A 21,917-nucleotide genomic window follows, 5' to 3' on the forward strand; every position below is an offset into this window, starting at 1 on the left:
TGACCGAACATGGCAGGAGACTAGGCTGGGCTTCCCTCTCCTCTTCACACTGACTGACCTGTCCTTGACATCCATTTTTGACACCAGCACAATAGGAGGTTTAGCCAAACGGATTAATGAGAGCATAGAGGAGCGGCGACTCTGAGAGGCTTACCGGGAGAGACCAGGGGAGAGCCTGTGAGACTGGAGAGAGAGAGATGGACTGGCGAGAGGGGCGAATCTATCGCTGCACTGTTTGGACACAGTGAACTTTCAGCACCATGGACAGCAGCAAAGTGTCAATGAGTTTTGTTTTTGAGTCAAAATAATATATAATGCAGTGTGTGCATCTGTGTGCAGTGTGTGTGCAGTGTGTGGATCTGTGCGTGTTGTGAGAGGGAAGGAGGGAGAGATGAAAAGAGAGGAGAAGACAGTGTCTCTGCCGTATCTTCTCAGTGTGAATGCATGTTATACCGTCTGACGTCATGATTGACTGTTCTTTCAATGGTGGTCTGTACGGCAGCACCGCCTCTAGCTACTCTCTCCCATCTAACTGGCCTAAATAATGTCCATTCACTCTCTTTAATATTTGCAGCATAGTGGTTCTTCTTAAAGTGATGGCACCTCCATTAGAGTGAGTGATGATGAGGGTTGCTCAGAGAGCTAAAAGCAGGGACTTGTAGGCTATAATGGATGAGCCTTTCACTCGCGCCCGTTGCGCCCTCACTTCCTAAGCCTTTGTGTGTGTGTGTGTGTTCATGAGTTTGCACATAAGTGTGTGTGTCAGGTTCAGAGCTATTTGTGCTAGTTATTTATTTGTTTGTTTGTCAGTCAGCCCACCTAGCTATAGTATGCTCAGAACTATCTTCACCCTCTATGACGTCTTATTTAACTAACGTGAATGTGGTTTGTCTTTCCAGAAAGTGTCCCAGTACAGCATCATCGTCCAGGCCACGGACATGGAGGGGAACCTGAACTTTGGCCTGTCCAACACGGCCACCGCCCTCATCTCTGTGACCGACATCAACGACAACCCTCCCGAGCTGACCGCCAGGACGGTGAGTCTCCTCTCCACCCCAGGGCTGACCTCTACTGTAGGGCCACACATCTGTATTCATGACAGGATAACATCAGCTGATGGATATTCACCAGGGCAGTGCCCCAACTCTGTTGTAGATGCAGTCCATGTGTCTGATGCTATCTTAGAGAACACGATTTCATGGCTCTTTGACAGGAGGCTAGAGAGCTGGACAGAGGAGCGGGACAGAGACATGTGGAGAGATAAACAGCAGGCGAGGACAAATAGGAGGACCAAAAACACGGAGAAGAAAGGGGTCAGAGGGAAACAGGGAGCTACTGAAGTAAAGGGAGAGTGTGTCGGAGCGACATATGGAGGGACAGAAAAAGAGGGATGAGAGAGAAAGATCATAGGCTGTTTGGTGATGGGAGCAGCCCTCCCTCCACTCTTTCTGCCAGCAGCCTCTCTGGTGACCATGGTTTGTCTGCAGGCATCTGGCCCCAGTCCCATACACATCCGCACTGGAGGCAGCCTGACTTCTTCTGGCCCACTTTAGTGCGTGTGTGCGTGCATCACGAGGGAGGAGTAGTCTCTCCCTTCATTGGTCTTTCCTTCTCTCTCTCTTTCTCTCTCCCTCTCTCCTTTTTCTGTATGTCCATCCATCTGCAGAGAGAGGAGTGTGTCCACGTCACACGCTGCCTCCTCTGATGTGTGATCCATCTCTTGGTGGCACGGCGGTATCATCACTGTGTGTGCCAGGCAGGCAGCTGTGTAGTTCCAGCCGGTTGCTCTGATAAGAGGCCCCAGCTGTCAGAGACTAACCCACTGAACAACGCCTCTCCTCAGACTGCTCTGTCCTGTCTCTGTCACTCCTCTCTCACAGGGGAACACTCAAACCTCCACACAGCCACACTCCTCTCTGCTCTACTCTATGTCTCTACTCTCTCCACTGTTCAGTCTCTGTATGCTGTTTGCTGGTGTATCAGACATGGTGTTGGGCAGTGGTGGGAAAAGTACCCAATTGTCATACTTGAGTTAAAGTAAAGATACCTTAATATAAAATAACTCAAGTGAAAGTCACCAGGGTAAAATACTACTTGAGTAAAAGTCTAAAGGTACAGTTGAAGTCGGAAGTTTACATACACCTTAGCCAAATACATTTAAATTCAGTTTTTCACAATTCCTGACATTTCATCCTCGTACAAATTCCCTGTTTTAGGTCAGTTAGGATCACCACTTTATTTTAAGAATGTGAAATGTCAGAATAATAGTTGAGAGAATTATTTATTTCAGCTTTTATTTCTTTCATCACATTCCCAGTGGGTCAGATGTTTATATACACTCAATTAGTATTTGGTAGCATTGCCTTTCAATTGTTTGACTTGGGTCAAACGTTTTGGGTAGTCTTCCACAAGCTTCCCACAATAAGTTGGGTGAATTTTGGTCCATTCCTCCTGACAGAGCTGGTGTAACTGAGTCAGGTTTGTAGGCCTCCTTGTTCACACATGCTTTTTCAGTTCTGCCCATACATTTTCTATAGGATTGAGGTCGCGGCTTTGTGATGGCCACTCCAATACCTTGACTTTGTTGTCCTTAAGCCATTTTGACACAACTTTGGAAGTATGCTTGGGGTCATTGTCCATTTGGAAGACCCATTTGCAACCAAGCTTTAACTTTCTGACTGATGTCTTGAGATGTTGCTTCAATATATCCACATAATTTTCCTACCTCTTGATGCCATCTATTTTGTGAAGTGCACCAGTCCCTCCTGCAGCAAAGCACCCCCACAACATGATGCTGCAACCTTCGTGCTTCACGGTTGGGATGGTGTTCTTCGGCTTGCAAGCATCTCCCTTTTTCCACCAAACATAACGATAGTCACTATGGCCAAACAGTCCTATTTTTGTTTCATCAGACCAGAGGACATTTCTCCAAAAAGTACGATCTTTGTCCCTATGTGCAGTTGCAAACCATAGTCTGGCTTTTTTATGGCGGTTTTGGAGCAGTGACTTCCTCCTTGCTGAGCGGCCTTTCAGGTTATGTCAATATAGGACTTGTTTTACTGTGGATATACTTTTGTACCTGTTTCCTCCAGCATCTTCACAATGTCCTTTGCTGCTGTTGTCGCGAACCAGGGACCTTCTGCACACATCAACAACTGACGCCCACGAAGCATCGTTACCCATCACTCCACAAAAGCCGCGGCCCTTGCAGAGCAAGGGGAAACACTACTTCTAGGTTTCAGAGCAACTGACGTAACTGATTGAAACGCTATTAGCGCGTACCCGCTAACTAGCTAGCCATTTCACATCCGTTACACTGTTCTGGGATTGATTTGCACTTTTCGCACCAAAGTACGTTTATCTCTAGGAGACAGAACGTGTCTTCTTCCTGGGCGGTATGACGGCTGCGTGGTCCCATGGTGTTTATACTTGCGTACTATTGTTTGTACTGATGAACGTGGTACCTTCAGGCGTTTGGAAATTGCTCCCAAGGATGAACCAGACTTGTGGAAGTCTACAATATTTTCTTGGCTGATTTCTTTAGATTTTCCCATGATGTCAAGCAAAGAGGCACTGAGTTTGAAGGTAGGCCTTGAAATACATCCACAGGTACACCTCCAATTGACTCAAATTATGTCAATTAGCCTATCAGAAGCTGCTAAAGCCATGACATAATTTTCAGGAATTTTTCCAAGCTGTTTAAAGGTACAGTCAACTTAGTGTATGTAAACTTCTGACCCCCTGGAAGTGTGACACAGTGAATTATAAGTGAAATAATCTGTCTGTAAACAATTGTTGTAAAAATGACTTGTGTCATGCACAAAGTATATGTCCTAACAGACTTGTCAAAACTATAGTTTGTTAACAAGAAATTTGTGGAGTGGTTGAAAAAATTTGTTTTAATGACTCCAACCTAAGTGTATGTAAACTTCCGACTTCAACTGTATGTGGTTTTAAATGTAAAAGTATAAATCATTTCAAATTCCTTATTTCAAGCAAACCAGACGGCACAATTTTACTTTTTTCTTTATTTACGGATAGCCAGGGGCACACTCCAACACTTAGACATAATTTACAAATGAAGCATTTGTGTTTAGTGAGTCAACCAGATCAGAGGCAGTAGGATGTTTTATTGATAAGTGTGTGAATTGGACCATTTTCCTGTCCTGCTAAGCATTCAAATGTAAGAGTTGCTTTTAAGGGCATTTTTATTCCCACTTCTTGCTAACATTATTGCCCTTTTGTTGTTGTTGTTGTTATTATCAACCAAAACTATGCTTCTATTGGAAACAGTAAAAGAGTACTTTTGGTTGTCAGGGAAAATGTATGGAGTAAAAAGTACAATATTTTCTTCTGGAATTTTGTGAAGAAAAAGTAAAATTTGACAAAAATATAAATAGTACTTTAATATATTTTTACTTAAATACTTTAAGGCACTGGTGTGGAGGGAGAGTGTTGAGTATCCTCACTGCCTCAGTTTAGAACCATGTGGCATTGCAGGAGAGATAATGAATTATACCAGCTATAGAACAACCAGGATGACAGAAGGAGAAGAGAAAAGCTCTGGCAACATGGTTTGGAACACATGGTTTGGAACACATGGTTTGGAACACAAGAGTCAAACTACGTGTTCCAACAGTAACAGATGGATGGGCCTCTGTTGTGGAGGGACAGTGGTTATGGTGGTGCAGAGGACAGGAGAGGGAGGAAGAGATGATGAATGGGGAAAGGAGAGGACATGTTAGTCATATTGAGGCAGCTGTCTTAGTATCTTACTGCTGTGTATTCGACACACACACACACACACATACAGCTTTACCCGCAGGCGCACACATACACATTATCCTATAAGATTGCAGTATTATCCAGTTTCTCTGTTGCTTTGTTTGTCAATTCCTTTTCTTCTTTTCCCACACAGCAAACTCCACTCGGAGCAGTTCAGTAATTATTTGTGTATGACAGACGCAGGAAAGCATGTGCATCTCTCAACGGGAGATGGAGAGAAAACATAAGCACACTAATTAAGTAAAATTGCTTGCAGGGGTGTAAACCAAGCAGATATATTGCTTCTAATTTTCCAAAAATTAAAAAAGCCAAATGTTTTATTCATTTGAGAACATGGGCATGAATATGAGAGTGTGATGTTCGTCATTATGTGAAAAACAAAAAGACAATGGTACTTGCCACAACTCATTAGGCTGCATTCAGCGACTGTATAATCTCACTCTCCTAGGGTTATGGTAATGAGATCTAATCAAGTGCATCACACTCAAACTAAACTCTATACTCCTGCCGACGTTTTCAATTCACATCCACATTGATCGGTGTTTGGAGCAGTAGTCTGTAGTTTCATATGTTCAAATATCAGCCAGCTGGATTCCAGTAGGCCTTAATAGCATGCTATTCCTGGTCTACCTGAAGAGTGTCTGTGTGTAGCAGACTAGTTGTCTCTCATACATTGTAGAGTTTTGCTGAGGCTTATTACTGAAGAACAGTCAGGGGCATACAGATGTAGGATCTTAATTTGACCTACGTATATTGTCACAGCAAAATACTCCTGTAGCAACAGGATTTGAACGTTTAGTCCATAATGTTTCTTGGTCGGTTGTTAGGCTATTAGTTGGCCAAAAGTAGGCTACATGAAAAGTGCCATACAGTTAATATAACTATTCTGCCCTTGAGTTGCGTTCCCATGCAAAACTAGACAGATAGCTAACAACTAAGTCTTCAATAAAACTCCCAAGGCGTAACTTTTCTTGAATGAATATATTGTAAACGTTTATGTTGTAAAACTGCAAAACACAGAAAAGAATATACTTTAGTATTCAATTCACACCAACATACTGTAGCTGTACATTATACATTTGAAGTTGCATGAATACAAAGCACGTGCTACGGTACCATGCATCTGGCATGATGCCAAACCATATAGCTAATTGCTTTCTCATATGGTAATTGACTAACTCCTTTCATTACTCTAATAATGTACAACCATCTATGTAGAATAACAAGGCATATTACACTAGAAACAGTAACAAAAATACAGTATTGTATATTTTACAATTCGTTTGCATGACGCACGAGCAAAGTAATACAGCTAACATCATACATGAAAGGCATTGCAATTTGTGAGTAAATGCAACCAACCAACATTGATATGTAAGAAACTCTATCAATAACAAGATTATCATCATTAGCTAAATGCTTGAATCGAACTTACAAACAAATATTTTCCAAGGCTGAAGCGTGACAAGAAATAACTACACTGAAAGACCTGCACCGTAGCGTTGTTTTTAGCTGCTTCTAAGCGTGCAGAACGAATTCTCTACTTCCTGTTTGTGTACACTCTAAGTACCAGAAAGCTCCACTAGGGGGCAAATAACATCATGGAACACAATGAAAATCCATTTTAACTATTGTAATAAAATAATCTGTTACCTTCTAACAGGATGGCAGCACACTCCCCGCCTGGTATAATGAAATTGTGCCACTATGAAATAAAACATATCAAGAAACAAATAATGTCCTTTCTATTATTATCTTTTGTCTCTAGGATGCTTCAGAAAGAAGAACAACAATCTCTGAGATTGGTCTCAGAAACACCTTAGCAGCTCCTTGCTTGACAATGTTTAGTTCTACTTTCCTAACCTTTTTGTCAGTACTGGGAAAGGTTTTTTGAGTGTACTTTGTTTTGGGAACTCTTTTCCTTTTTCAAGGCATTTGAATTCTTCTCTGAAGGCTTCATGTTGCACACAGTGAATGATTGCTGTTTTGGCTTGTGACAACTCACTTGTACCGCATGGTTTATTACAGTCATGCCAGCCTCTGCAGCTGGTGTTGTCCGCACCTTCATGGAAGGATCTGGCAACATGAATGAGTCGTGCTGTGGCTCGATTGAGAGCTTTCCAGCTTGAGAACCTCTCAAAGCGATGAGAGCCGAGTTGAGCTCCAGAAACCTTAGAGGCGAAGACAGTGACGTCTGGTCGAATCTCTGCGTCTGCGTGAGGCTCTACAAGGTCAAAATTTATGTTCTCAGGCTCACTTGAGTTTGTTTGGGTCAGGAAAGGTGGACCTGAGAACCAACTGGTGTACTTTAAGAGCGCAGCAAATATAGGCCTGGTTGCATGGTCTGCTGGATTGCTGTCAGTGTTTACATAACACCACTGATCTGGATGGGTAGACTTCCTGATGCGAGTTACCCTATTGGCAACATACACATAGAATCTTTTGGTGACATTGTGGATGTAACCGAGAACTATCTTACTGTCTGTGTAGAACTTGGCCACATTTACATCAATGTCAATTTCGTCTCTGATCAGTTCATACATCTCAACAGCTAGCAAAGCCGCACACAGTTCTAGGCGTGGGATAGTGTGGGCCGGACGAGGGGCCAATTTTGATTTCCCCATGACAAATCCAACATGGCATTGACCTTCCGAGTCAATAACTCTCAGGTAGGCTACCGCTCCTATGGCTACTGTAGAGGCATCCGAGAAGATGTGTAGCTCTCTTCTTTGAGTGGTAGACAAGGAGACTGGGATGTAGGTCCGCTGAATATACATATGTTCCAACTCCATCAAAGAATCCTTCCACATTTTCCATTTCTCTTCTTTTTCTGGGGGAAGAGGGGCATCCCACTCACTCTGATCAGAAGAGAGTTCTCTGATTAAGGCTTTACCTTGCATTGTTATTGGAGCCACGAACCCAAGGGGGTCATAAAGACTATTCACTGTGGACAGGATGCCTCTCCGCGTAAAAGGCTTCTCATTGTGGGACACCTGGAATGAGAAGCTGTCTGTTTCCAGGTTCCAGGAAAGTCCCAGACTCCGTTGAAAGGGGAGAGGATCCACTCCTAGGTCCAGATCTTTTAAGTCTTTTGCACGGTCCTCCATAGGGAAGGCTTCCATAACTGTTTTGCTATTGGATGCAATCTTGTGTAGTTTCATGTTGGACTCCGCCAACATTGCTTGTGTTTTTCTTAGAATGTTGATAGCTTCTTCTGTTGTAGCTACTGATGTCAGCCCATCATCGACGTAGAAGTTCCTCACTACATATTGCTTGGGTTCTGATCCATGTTCCTTCTCACCCTGTAGCGCTGCTCGTCTCATGCAGTAGATGGCTACGGCTGGTGAAGGGCTGTTCCCAAATACATGGACTTTCATCCTGTACTCAGTTATGTTTCTATCTGGATTGTTGTCTTCATACCAGAGAAACCTTAAGTAATCTCTGTGATCCTCACGTACACCAAAACAGTAAAACATTTGTTGCACATCTGCTGTTAGTGCAATGCAATCCTTGCGGAAGCGCATTAGGACACCCAAGAGTGTGTTGTTTAAGTCTGGACCACTGAGCAGAACATCGTTAAGTGACACGCCTTGACACTTAGCACTGGAGTCAAATACTACTCTTATTTGTTCAGGCTTTTGTGGATGGTAAACACCAAATATGGGTAGATACCAACATTCTTTGTCTCCCTCTAGTGGCGGTGAAGGTTCGGCTTGGTCGTTATCCAGCATCTTTTGCATGAAGTCAATAAAATGACGCTTCATGTCAGGCTTTTTGTCTAAAGTCCTGCGAAGTGATGTGAGACGGTTTATGGCCTGCTCCCTGTTATTAGGAAGGCGACGTCGAGTGGGGCGAAAAGGTAGTGGAGCCACCCAGTTGTTTCCATCATCCTGGAAAACCTGTTTGTCCATAATGTCCAAAAAGGCTTTGTCCTCCACTGATGGTGCTGGTTTATCATCGTCTTGTGTTTTGTCGAACACGGAACATCCCAGGTTGTCTGTGTTCACAGTTGTGTTTGGATCTCTCGAGTGCATTGTAGAGGGAGAGATGTGTTTCTGAGCTACACTGTTGTAGTTCTCTTTTACCTGGATGATGTCAGGGCAAGGGCTCAGATAGGATGTGCGACCATTCTGAAGTATGTTTGTCCTGAACACGTTAACATTGGCTGGTCGGTGAGCCGTTCCCAGACAGACCTCACCCACGATGACCCACCCGAGGTCGAGTCGCTGTGCATAAGGAGTGTCGTGGGGCCCATTGATTTGCTCTCGTACCTTGTGTACCCTTAAGATGTCTCGTCCTAAGAGCAGGAGGATGGGAGCGTCTGGGTCCACAGCTGGAATTTTGTCCATAACTGGTTGCAGATGGGGATGATGATACGCAATGTCGGGGGAGGGAATCTCCGTCCTATCGTCTGGCATCATATCACACTCTATCAGAGTAGGGAGAGATAGCTGCATGTGTCCGTCTATAGACTCCACCATGAAGTTGACGGCTCTCCTGCCTGAAGTCTGTTACCCCAGAACAGGTCTTCATGGTGTATGGAGCAGAGTTGTCGTTGATGTTGAAGAGATTGAAAAACTCTGTCTTGGCCAGAGATTTGTTACTCTGTTCATCAAGCACTACATACATTTTGACAGCTTTCTCTCTTTTCCCAGCCAGATAAGCTTTAACTAGGCATATTTTTGAACATGATCTTGGATTGACTGCCTCACCACAGATCTCCGTACACTTTGAGGTGACAGATAGAAGAGCATCGTCACCTTGCTCCCCGCCATGCTCTTTCTCTGCTGTAGCAGTGTCTGTATTTGAAGGGGCTGGACCTGGATGCAGAGCAGCAAGATGTCTGTCGCTGTCGCACTCAGAGCACTTGATTGACACCTTACAGTCTTTAGCTCTGTGCTGAGTTGACCCACAACATCGGAAACAAATTCCATTCTCTTTGAGATATGATTTGCGCTCATCTAGAGTTTTGTACCTAAACCCACGACACTTTTTAAGAGGATGAGGTTTGTTATGTATCGGGCAGTGATGGTCAGGGTTTTCAATCTTTGTCTTACTGGGTTTGGTTTGGTGGTCTGAGGGCTCAGATGACACATCGGTTTTGTATACAGTCACAGGTGTCTTGCTGCTGTACCTGGCAGGTTTCTCACTTTTCATAGACACCTGGTTAGTTGAGGTGTAGAGGGTGAAACTGGGGTCGTTTCTAGTTTTCGCCTGGTTCCTGATGAATCTCGAGAAGAACGAGAATGGTGGGAATGCTACCCGATAGTCCTCCTTGTATTTGGATCCCTGTGCAATCCATTTTTCTTGTAAACTGAATGGAAGTTTCTCTACTATAGGGTTTACCCCCCGAGATGTGTCCAGATAAGCGAGGCCTGGAAGGTACCCTTCTACTTTAGCACACTCCAGTTCGAGAAGAATGTCACCTAGTTCTCTTAGTTTGTGATTGTCTTTGTTAGCCAGTTTTGGAAAATCATCAATTTTCTTCAACAGTGCATTCTCGATCACTTCAGGTGTACCATAGCACTCTTCTAGTCGTTGCCAGACCATGTTAAGCCCTGCTGTTGCGTTGAAAATATGGACAGATCTAATTCTGTTTGCTTGCTCAGACGACTCTGCCCCTAGCCACTTGGTAATTAGATCTAACTCTTCCCTGGCTGATAAATTCAAGTCTCTGGTCGCATTGAGAAAGGATGCTTTCCATGCCCAATAATTTTCAGGGCGATCATCAAACTTCAGGAGTCCGGAACTCACCATCTCACGGCGTAGGAGGTACTTGATGAGGTCTGGTGCCACTTGTGACTCAGGGACGCTTTGTGTGTGTGACTGGAAGTGGGCTTGTTTTCCATTTACACCATGCTGCTGTTCATTTCTTTTGAACGGAGAGTCTCTGCTCATGTTCTGTTGTTTGCTACTTTCTGGATTATAGTATGTAGCTGGGTCAACACTAAGCTCTTGTTTCTCCACTTCAAATGGAAGTTCAGCAAAGTAGGGCCTAGCATGTTGTTGCACATACTCACAGGTACGCTGGACTGGACTTAAGGGCTGTGTCCCTGTGTCTAGTTCTTTGTGAAGTTCTCTGCGTTCTGATCCTACAGCTTCTTCAAAGGCTGCAGCTTCAGCCAACGCAGCAGCAGCTGTTCTCTCAACTTGGAGAACATATAAACTTGCCTCGAGGTCAGCTTTTTGCTTCAACAAGCTGGCCTCTATTTCTGCCTTTTGTTTCATCACAGAAGCTTCCTTCTCAGCATAGGAGACTTGTGCACGCGCTGCGTCTGCCTTGGCGCGTGCTTTGATGGCTGCAGAACTCACCGTTGAGGATCTGCTTGACTGTTTTGATGACCTTGATCTTGTAGATTGAGACTTGGTCCCAATGTGCTGAAGAGGCTCCTCCATCTCTCTCTGTCGAACTCTTGGCTCTGGTTGTTGTACCGTAGACTGCTGGTCTTCCATAGGAACAGAGGCTTTGTTGGCTGATGAATGTAGAAACAAACCACCGTGTGTGGTTATTCTTGAGCTTGAGCCCGCCGTGATGATGTTTTTTTACTATTCTGCCCTTGAGTTGCGTTCCCATGCAAAACTAGACAGATAGCTAACAACTAAGTCTTCAATAAAACTCCCAAGGCGTAACTTTTCTTGAATGAATATATTGTAAACGTTTATGTTGTAAAACTGCAAAACACAGAAAAGAATATACTTTAGTATTCAATTCACACCAACATACTGTAGCTGTACATTATACATTTGAAGTTGCATGAATACAAAGCACGTGCTACGGTACCATGCATCTGGCATGATGCCAAACCATATAGCTAATTGCTTTCTCATATGGTAATTGACTAACTCCTTTCATTACTCTAATAATGTACAACCATCTATGTAGAATAACAAGGCATATTACACTAGAAACAGTAACAAAAATACAGTATTGTATATTTTACAATTCGTTTGCATGACGCACGAGCAAAGTAATACAGCTAACATCATACATGAAAGGCATTGCAATTTGTGAGTAAATGCAACCAACCAACATTGATATGTAAGAAACTCTATCAATAACAAGATTATCATCATTAGCTAAATGCTTGAATCGAACTTACAAACAAATATTTTCCAAGGCTGAAGCGTGACAAGAAATAACTACACTGAAAGACCTGCACCGTAGCGTTGTTTTTAGCTGCTTCTAAGCGTGCAGAACGAATTCTCTACTTCCTGTTTGTGTACACTCTAAGTACCAGAAAGCTCCACTAGGGGGCAAATAACATCATGGAACACAATGAAAATCCATTTTAACTATTGTAATAAAATAATCTGTTACCTTCTAACAGGATGGCAGCACAATAACCATGTTTTAGTGTGGGTTTTCAGTGAATTTATGTCAATCGCAAAGGTCATCTGCATTTCCTGCGGTGCAGGAAAATTCTCAGCAACAATTTAGTGATCAAATTAAGACGCTATATCTGTTGGCACAGCAGACTTCATTAGCTGTAAGTGATAGTAGATGTGCCACTGCATGTGGCACTAGTGTGACATGTAAAAGGCTGAAATGATGTGGGTTGCCAATGCCTAGGGCTCCATCACCATCACAAAGAGGATATAATAACACCCTTAAAACTGATTTAACTGTTCACCCTTCTACTCAGAGAGAAACATTGTGAGAGTTATTTTTAAGGGCATTTTTATTTCCACTTCTTGCTAGCATTATTGCCCTTTTGTTGTTGTTGTTGTTTTCAACCAAGACTATGCTTCTATTGAGAACAGTAAAATATCCCATAGAGCCATGTTGAGTTGTGTAGCTGATTCTCTTTCCCTCTCGCTCGTCGTGAGAGAGGGAAAACAGAATGCAGTGCTATCTAAAACGCTGCATCATCACAGGGCTCAATTCTTATATTATTCCGTTAGTCTCAATATAATCTCCAATTCGGTGGTTAGTAGCAGTTCAGTGGAATGAATTCACAGTAAGGATCTGGATCTGAGTCCTCTTGACTTTCAAAGTCAAACGTTGATGCATTAATGAAATTGGAGTTTACCATATTCTGAATTGAACCTGTCCTTGGTCATTTTTCAATCAGAACCCATTGATGGGCACTCCAGCTCCCTAACCAGTAACCAGCATAGGCTCCCATCAGGCTCTCTTGTTGCTTATCAGACGGACTACCTGTTACTTTCAAGGGTGGGGACATCTTCCCAGAGCCCATTATCCAGTTAGAACCGTTCCATAAGGTTTTTAAAAAACCTCATTCTGCCTCTCTCCCAACGTTGCCATACAAGCTTGGAAGTTTTTTTTTCCTGTCTGTGTTGAAGCTCGGAGTGAAAATAAAATAGAGGAGCCGACACACCACAGAGAATGTGCATATTTAATTTGTTCTGTGCTTATCGGCGTGGCGATGCTGCAGGGGACAGGGGCTGGGGAGGAGAAGGAGGAGGAGGAGAGGGGGGTTTGGATGCAGCCCCAGCACCATGATGAAGCCATTAGAGTGAACAGCAGCTGGCAGACACACACCATAAACCGGTTAACGCATCACAAGAGGAAGCAGGGATTACTGTCTGACAATAAAAGCTGTGGTGTGTGTGTGTGTGTATTGTGTGTGTGTGTGTATTGTGTGTGTGTGTGTGTCTTGAATATGAAAGAGACCGCTGCAGAATGTGTTCACTTTGTTTGCACTAAATTCCTGTACAGTAGGTTTTTGTGTATGCCGCTTTTGCTCTGACTATACCTCTGAGTTTTCTGTATCATTGAGTGAGACTGAATAGTTTTAGATTGGAATATAATGAAGATCATTACCCAAAGATGGTTCGTGCCATCCATTTAATTACAGTACTTATTTAATTTCTTAATTGGTAAATGTGCAGCATTAGATGTAAATGGATAAACACTTCATTGAACAAATCCATTGGTTTGTATAAAGACTTCCACACATTGACATTCAGCAGTATAAGGAAAGGCATTACAATTATAAAAACGGTTTCTCTATTATCTAAAGTCATAGAAATATCTCACTTTCTCTCACTCCCTCCCTCCTTCTCTCTCTCCTTCCTTCCTTCCTTACCTCCCTCCCGCTCTCTCTAGTTTTCGGGGGAGGTCCCAGAGAACAGGGTGAATGTGGTGGTGGCCAATCTGACAGTGATTGACAGGGATCAGCCTCACAGCCCCAACTGGGCTGCCCAGTACCGCATCGCCAGCGGAGACCCCCAGGGTCACTTCCTCATCCGCACCAACCCTGTCAACAATGACGGCATGGTCACTGTGGTCAAGGTAGGGGACTACTTTACTGTTTAAATAAACAACTCCAAGTGCTAAATTATGATTAACTTTTGTTCCATATTGATATGGGTGCATTTGAGTTGTTTCATTTCTCTTTCCTTTCTCTTTCATCTTTCTCTCTCTCTGTCTCTCTCTCTCTCCCTCTTTCTCCCTCCCTCCCTCCCTCACTATCTTTCTCCCTCCCTCCCTATATATCTTCCTCCCCACCCCTCTCTCCCTGCAGCCAGTGGACTATGAGCAGAACAGGGCCTTCATGCTGACGGTGATAGTCTCTAACAAAGCCCCTCTGGCCAGTGGGATCCAGTCTTCTCTCCAGTCTTCAGCGGGGGTCACCATCTCCGTACAGGATGTCAACGAACCCCCTGTCTTCCCTTCCAACCCCAAGTCCATCCGTTTCGAGGAGGGTGTCCCTGCAGGCACCACACTCACCGTGTTTGCTGCCCAAGACCCTGACCTCTTCATCCATCAGACTGTCCGGTATGTTAGGAACTACAGACTGTTAGGAACTACAGGCTTCATTTCAGATAGACGCTGATTGTATTTTGCATGGATTTGCGCCGTCATGAGGCTGAACTGCCTTCTGTGACATTCTTAACTGACCTGCTCCCAAAACCAAAGTCCATTAATTTCCCTGTTGCCTAGCGACGAAGGAGGAAAGGTTACATCGTAATAAGCTGGACTGTGTGTCCAGCTACTCTTTCCCTCTCTCCCCCTCTCCCACATACTCACTGGGTCAAAGGTCATTGAGCCACTCCATCCCCAGATTCAGCACCAATCAATTCCACTCTCAATTCAGTCGGACACCCGTTAAAGAATCGATGCAGTGCAGGCAAACAAATAAACTCTAAAACCAAAGTTCTTCTCATAAATGGATTCACTCAAACTTACTCTTTCACTGTTGTTTTGTCTTCTGAGAGCCACAGAACTGCTCTTTCTCTCTCGCTAGCCTCTCACTCCTTTCACTCTCTCTGTCTCTTCTTTCTCCTTCATTGATGGGAATTCAGCCCTTTCGTCTTCTCCAGAGATGTCATGGCGGCCGACAGGCAGCTCATGTTTGGACAGCCTGATCACCACTGGCTGATTCACTTTAGTGACCTTGCCGACAGATGACGTGAGGAGCTGCAGTGTGTGTGTACCAGAAGACTGCTCTTCCTTCCCTGTCACTCCTCCCCCCTGCTTTCTCATGTGGAGGGGGAAGAAGAGCGGTGGAGAGGAGAGAGGAGAAGAAAGGGGGTAGACAGGGTCTGATTTGCCAGCTGGTTTTACTGTCAGACTTGGGGGAAGTGGTAGCGTGCATGGGTGGATCGTAGAACTGCACCACAAGCTGTGTGCCCTTCTGCATGTGCCAGCCTTTGCCAGCTGGGTGTCAGAGAGAGGCGTGAGTGCCCCCGGGCTGCCACCGTGGCATGGAGAGAGATGACAGAGACTCTCACAACAACTAGAGACCTCTGTTTCACCTGCCAAGGGACATCAAATCCAAACTGACACCCAAGTCTGTTGGCGTGACGTTCTGACTCTCATTTTCTTGTTATTTTGTCTTCTAATCGGTTGATTTCCCCACGACGAAACGCCACATCGATACCTCAATATATTTCTCAGTCTTTACCTCCCTCCGTCCCTTGGAGTCTAAATGTTGCAGAGTGTTTCATTAAGGGGAGATAGATTTAGCTGCTTAGCTGCCATTATCTCCCACACATCTCATTGGCACTCGCTAACTTGTGTCATCCTCCAGCGTGTTCTCTAATTAGACCTATTCTCATCATCATCAGCAGCAGCATCAAACCTCCTCCCACCAGGCATCTGATCTCGCTATACCTCTGTCACTCTCTCGCTCGCTCTCGCTCTCTCTCTATATATATATATATGTATATACATATATACTGTATATCCATCTCTCCACACAGTGACAAACACATTTTAACTGAGTAATCACGTTGATTTACATTGTTTTATTGAGAAGAATATACACCAAAACTTAGGAACACCTTAAGTTGCATTCGCGTGTCAGTGTTGCCTGCATGAAGGTTAGGTCCTTTACCTGTAATTAACCTCTCCACTCTCCACTTAAATACTCATTTGTTTCCTTTCTGCAAATTGCATTTCATTTGGATCAGTTTACTCTTGTCAACTGTTTACATGACAAAACCAAGCTGCAAGAATACCATACTGTTTCTTGTTGCAGGGGAGATGGTTGCGAAGGTGACCCTATCTGGAAGTTAAGATTAAATACAGGGTATTAAGGCGTTATTACCAATGTTCCCTCTAATCTGCGTGCATGTGGGGGTGTGCTGTAGCCCCAAGACTGCCTTGCAGCTCCCCGGGACTGCCGCGCAGAGCACAGAACAACTATCAGCCCATGGAGAGAAGCACGAGATTGAACCTTCTAGATTTTTCCCTGTTAGTTAACAACACTGTCAATGTTTCCCTTTACTGTGGCAATTGTGATCGAATTAACGCAATATTAGCCACTTTCAATGCAACATACAGTACCGTAACAAAACAAACTATGCAAGAGATTTTGTTGTAGGCAGAACACATTGGAGTAGGATTCTATTATGCATGACTCAGCCCATACTCTTCACAGACCGGTGCGGTATAACCAATCAGAGCTGCAGTAGGCTTATATGCAAATAGCCATTGCCATATATGGATCTGTGCCATTTACTTTGAATTGCACTGTGTTTACAGCTGTGGTCATGAGTAGATGCGCTTGTTTTGAGATCAAAGCAAAAGCTGCATGTAGCTACGTGTGCACATTTTGTTAATATCCTTTGCTAGTTAGTGAGTTATTATCCCAGTTATAGATCATTTGTAGTTAGCTATTGGGGAGTGATTGCTTCCTACAAGTGCACAAAACGTACATTTCTAGACATCTTTAAAAAAGCCAGTCAGGTAAAGAGCAGTTTTTGTCTTAAAGGGGCAGTGTTGTATTTTGAGACAGGCTTGAATAAGTTGAGTAGCCAATAGGCAGAGGGTAGCATAATTTGTCTGATTCTCTGTAATAATGGTATGGGAATAATAATGCATTTTATTTTGTAAAGTGGTTTCTTGCATCAAACACAACATTTTCAGTCACCTCCTCTGAAGGACAAGTGGATAAACAGGTTAATGTCAAGCCCTGCATGTTTTTTTCCAAAAGTCTCATGGAATGTTGGCATACATTGAACACCACACATTGGCTGCTACTGCAGGCTGAATGATAGAACAGCTATTTCCATGTTAAAATGTTATGGGATGCATTTTTGGTAGGCCTGCATTGTGATCAAATAGTCACAGTAGTTTACTTGGCCACTGTTCAAACTTTAAGTTAAAGCGGGTACAGCCTCAGTGTTCACAGTAAACTCGTGCTGGAAGTTGCACAGAATTTTCACAACATTCAAGTTTGCTCTCAGCAGACCTGAAATTTGCTTAGTGCCGAAATAATTAGATGTAACATTGGTTATCACTATGATATATGTTGTAACAGTTTCTACTGTGTGTCTCCAGGTACTCGAAGTTGTCTGACCCAGGTAACTGGCTGAGGATCAACAGGACCAACGGTCAGATCACCACCATGGCCGTGCTGGACAGGGAGTCCATGTACGTCAGGAACAACATCTATGAGGCCACCTTCCTGGCTGCCGACAATGGTAAGTCTGGTAAGTGAGTGAGTGAGTGAGTGAGTGAGTGAGTGAGTGAGTGAGTGAGTGAGTGAGTGAGTGAGTGAGTGTGTGTGTGTGTGTGTTGCCTGCTCAATGCATCCCTTGTGTACTGTGGAGAGAAGTGAAATATCTGTCTAAATGTGCCAAAGGTGTGTGCTCTCAAAGCTGCTGTAGCGATCGGTGAAGTACTCTAAAACCAATCGACCCAAACCATTACAAATAGAGGTGTGTGTGCTCTCTCTGTTTGAGAGGGAGGGCCCAGGTGGTGTTGTACCTCAGAGATATGAAGGATTGGATTGCGGGAATGAGGTGGGTTGCTCTCGAGCATGCAGAGTTTCGGCCAACAAGCTGTTGACGGCCTATTGATTTCAAACACCAGTCGACACTGGGATATATTCCACTTTGATTGAGTTTTGCTTTTATTTATTCTGCTCCACCAAGGAGGGAGCTCAACAAAGCGCCAAGCCAATCATTACAGACAAGCAGTCGATTGGGGTGCTCTGCTGTGCTGAGGCAGTAGAGCTTCACATACTGGAGCTGTAACTTGTGCATTGTGTTACTCTCTAATAGGAGAAACAGTTGGATCTGTTGGCTGAACTCCATTCATGCAGACAGTGCAGCATCCGTTACTTAGCAGAAAATACTACATTGTAATCAGTCAGCTATACAAGACTGTTAGTCTGTTGGTCACGGACTGTAGGTTAGGGTGCGTTGTTATAGTGTCAGAGTCTGACTGTACATTAGGATGTGTTTGTTGTCATAGTATATCGTAGGTTTTAGGTATGTTTCTCCTCATTTTAACAACAGCCTCTGTGTGCTGTGTGAGGGAGATATGTGGTGCTTTCCAGTAAAGTCATTTCATAACTGTGTCCTTTGAGAGTGCTGAGCTCTAGACTCACACAGAGTGGAATATTTATGTGCCGTTTCATTTGTTATGGCTGTCATCACTGGGAGCATTCACAACAAATGTATGCTGTATTCTTCCATCACTCTCAAACCCTCCCTCAATATTCTCTCAGCTCCTTCATTTCCCATCCCTCTGTCCCTTTGCTGTATTCCATTTTTATTATATTTCCTCCCTTCAGATGAAAGTGTTTTTAGGTACTGTATACGCATGAAGTTACCCTCTTCCTCGGATTGATTACATTTGTCTCTCCCTTCTCCCCTCTCTATTTCTCTCCTCCCACCTCACCCACCCCTCCCCTATCTGTCTCTCTTTCTCTCTCCTCTGCCACCCCCTTCACCCTCTCTCAGGCTCTCCCCCAGCCAGTGGGACAGGTACTCTACAGATACATCTGATAGATGTGAATGACAACGCTCCAGTGCTGTTGCCCAAGGAGGCCCAGGTGTGTGAACGGGCCAGCCCCCGCTCCAGGGTCAACATCACAGCCTCCGACGCCGACGCTGACCCTCACGTGGGGCCTTTTGTGTTCGAGCTGCCCTCCTACCCTCCTAGCGTCCGACGCAACTGGACCGCCTCCCGCATAAGCGGTAAGACACGGCTAGCCTGGGTCACTATTAAGAGATCTCCACCAGAGGTGTAATGTGTCAGAGTTCAAATACGGAAGCCCCTTCTCCACACAGTCCCAGTATAATGCTTTCTGTTGTTTCATATTGTCTGTGTGTGTGCGGATGCTCGCTCCCTGTGTGTTTGCTGCTGTGTGACAGATGACAATGGTGTGGTCTCAGGCTGATGGACTGTGGTATAATGGAGGTCTTACAGTAAATGACACTATTCTCCCAGAATGGCTCTGTCTCATGTTGACGTATGAGCTGTGTGCTTTGTGACGGATCACATCCATTCATTTCTCTGCACTGATAGACAAGATGCCACCCCTACAGATTAATCTATGACACTATTTATTTTAACAATCCGATACTACTGAGGGCTATGTTTTCCAGTATGCGACCGTGAGGTCTAGGTGATCCGTTTGGCATTCCCTTTCTTTACACAAAATATGCCTCTTAAATAGAAAAGAACTCGACTCTGAAGTCGAGAAATAACTGCATGTTATGGCAAATACTAGATCAAGAAATGGAGACAAACAAACACAGTGAAACGACGTGACCGTGGACCAAGTAGCTGACGACTCGACTTAAGTGAGCTTAGAGACACTACTAACAGAAATTCGCACCGGCAATGGCAAACTGTCCAAGAAGATGAAGAAAATATCAGATGATGTCAAAAACTCTAAGCTGATATGACTTAACTGGCCAACGTGTGGCGAAGGCCGAAACCGGGTTAGCCCTGGAGAAAATCATAATTATGGGGCTTAATGAACAGGACGGAGGACTTCAGACGCCGTTCAAGTCTTTGTTTCGTATATTTCCCCGAAAGCCGTGCAACAACCGGAATGGAAGAATTCCTGGAAAAGGTAATACCACAACTACTGGGCCAGGAGAACTTCACACGGGCTCCCACAATTGAACGAGCACATCGAACAGGCGGCCCGAGAGAGGACACGAGCAGCAAACCAAGGGGCATCATCACAAAGTTCCTTAACTATAGGGTCAAAGATAAAGCTGTACGGCTGACCATCCAAGCCAAAAAGTGGAGTAGTCGGACCTTTATCAACGCCGACATGAGCAGAGACCTCTACATGAAACGCTGAGAATTTGACCCTATAAAGAAAAGCTATGGGAAAAACGATGACCCCGCACAACTACGGATAAAACGGAAGGAACGAGACATCACACTGAAATCAGCAAAAGAAGCTACCTGATTCCTGGATAACCTGGACAAGGAGAACAGTGGAAATGGCAATGAATGAAATGTATGGACTACAGGACAGCCTCTACAACAGATGATGTATGACAGATGGGGCACTGGACTATTGAACTTTTGATGCTACTGAAATGAGGTGAACGATGGACTTTTACACCCCACCACATCAAAGACACAAAAGAGAACAGTATGTGTTGTTAAGGCCTTCACTCACATGCCTATTGGAAAGAAAAGCACAGCACCGCTCAGGCCATCTGTCTAAATGAATAACACTTTTATGACAATTGACTACGCAGCATGAATGGCAAACCATTAATTGGTAGGCTGTAGCCATGAACTATTTGTTTAAAAAAGGAACTGACAAGGGAACAAGGCAACATGATGATTGCTATGATCTGGACACTTATTTTTGGTCCCCAGCCGATAGGCTGAGTGGGTGGGAAGAAATTAAATGTCCCGTATGTGGAAAAAAGACTGGGAGAGATTAAATATCATATAGCCGAAGACACTGAAATTGTAAGCGCACAATACTTTTATTTCCGTTGCTCTCTCCCTTCCTTTTTTTTTAACACGTTTAATTTACTTTTGCCCGAATTTAGGCATCATAACGGGGAAGTTGATATGCAAATTTGGAAAATGTCTTATCAATGTGGGCAACATGATACCATCACGTGTCGATTATCCTTTTCTTTTTTCTTTTCCCATAGAAAGTGCAATGAATAATGTTAATGAATTGGTTGAATGAATGTGATAGAAACATGGACAATTGCTGAGATTATAAAAGAGAGTGACAAACAAGCAGGCTATGCGCACCAAGCCCACAATTATGCACCTTTCAATCATTATTTCCAGCTCTTTGTTGGACAATTATATCGAAATGAATTCATTAACTGGAATGTACAAGAAATGTAGCTAGGCCAACTGAACATGTAGCTGATAAACTCTGAAAAAACAAGTGAATAATTGGCACTCGCTTTGCCTCTACCAGTGCCCAGAGCTCTGTGCCCCGGTGGGTCAAGACAAGTGAGCCCCACATGTGGTTCTGTGCAGTACAACGGAACTGCAGGCTACTCCAGTGGTTATAGGCCTGCATTTATTTAACAGCTTCTACCCCCAAGCCATAAGACTGCTGAACAATTAATCAAATGGCCACCCGGACTATTTGCATTGACCACCCCACCTCTTGTTTGTACACTGCCGCTACTCACTGTTTATTATCAATGCATTGTCATTTTACCTCTATCTACATGTACATATTACCTCAAGTACCTCAACTAACTTGTACCCCCACACATTGACTCTGTACCGGTACCCCCTGTATATAGTCTCGTTAATGTTCTTTTATTGTGTTACTTTTTTTACTTCAGTTTAACTCTTATTTTCTTAAAACAGCGTTGTTGGTTAAGGGCTTGTAAGAAAGCATTTCACGGTAAGGTCTACACCTGTTGTATTTGACGCATGTGACAAATAAAATTTGATTTGATGTGATTTGATATATTTT

The 21,917-nt window shown here is 43.9% G+C and overlaps 2 protein-coding genes and 1 long non-coding RNA gene across 5 annotated transcripts in view; 1 reads left to right on the plus strand and 2 right to left on the minus strand.

The window, feature by feature from the left end:
* Positions 1 to 21,917, plus strand: part of LOC139535600 (cadherin-4-like) — a 250,078-nt gene that overhangs the window by 222,063 nt on the left and 6,098 nt on the right. For 2 of the 3 annotated variants that reach the window (XM_071335181.1, XM_071335183.1), the window contains 5 exons: positions 900 to 1,037; positions 13,856 to 14,041; positions 14,274 to 14,527; positions 17,537 to 17,688; positions 18,946 to 19,182. In XM_071335181.1, the coding sequence (XP_071191282.1) occupies positions 900 to 1,037; positions 13,856 to 14,041; positions 14,274 to 14,527; positions 17,537 to 17,688; positions 18,946 to 19,182 (967 nt within the window). The remainder of the gene's footprint in view (positions 1 to 899; positions 1,038 to 13,855; positions 14,042 to 14,273; positions 14,528 to 17,536; positions 17,689 to 18,945; positions 19,183 to 21,917) is intronic. The other variant, XM_071335182.1, reaches the window with a different exon arrangement.
* Positions 5,752 to 9,286, minus strand: LOC139535601 (uncharacterized). Its single transcript, XM_071335184.1, has 2 exons — positions 6,221 to 9,286; positions 5,752 to 5,792 (listed from the first exon to the last, which is right to left on the minus strand). Exon 1 carries the CDS (start codon positions 9,264 to 9,266, stop codon positions 6,636 to 6,638), a length of 2,631 nt encoding a protein of 876 aa, XP_071191285.1. The 5' UTR covers positions 9,267 to 9,286; the 3' UTR covers positions 5,752 to 5,792; positions 6,221 to 6,635.
* Positions 11,417 to 12,121, minus strand: LOC139535603 (uncharacterized). Its single transcript, XR_011667160.1, has 2 exons — positions 11,886 to 12,121; positions 11,417 to 11,457 (listed from the first exon to the last, which is right to left on the minus strand). It is a non-coding gene; the product is annotated as an uncharacterized lncRNA (long non-coding RNA).

This window comes from Salvelinus alpinus, chromosome 12 (genome assembly GCF_045679555.1).
Source record: "Salvelinus alpinus chromosome 12, SLU_Salpinus.1, whole genome shotgun sequence".
NCBI lineage: Eukaryota > Metazoa > Chordata > Actinopteri > Salmoniformes > Salmonidae > Salvelinus > Salvelinus alpinus.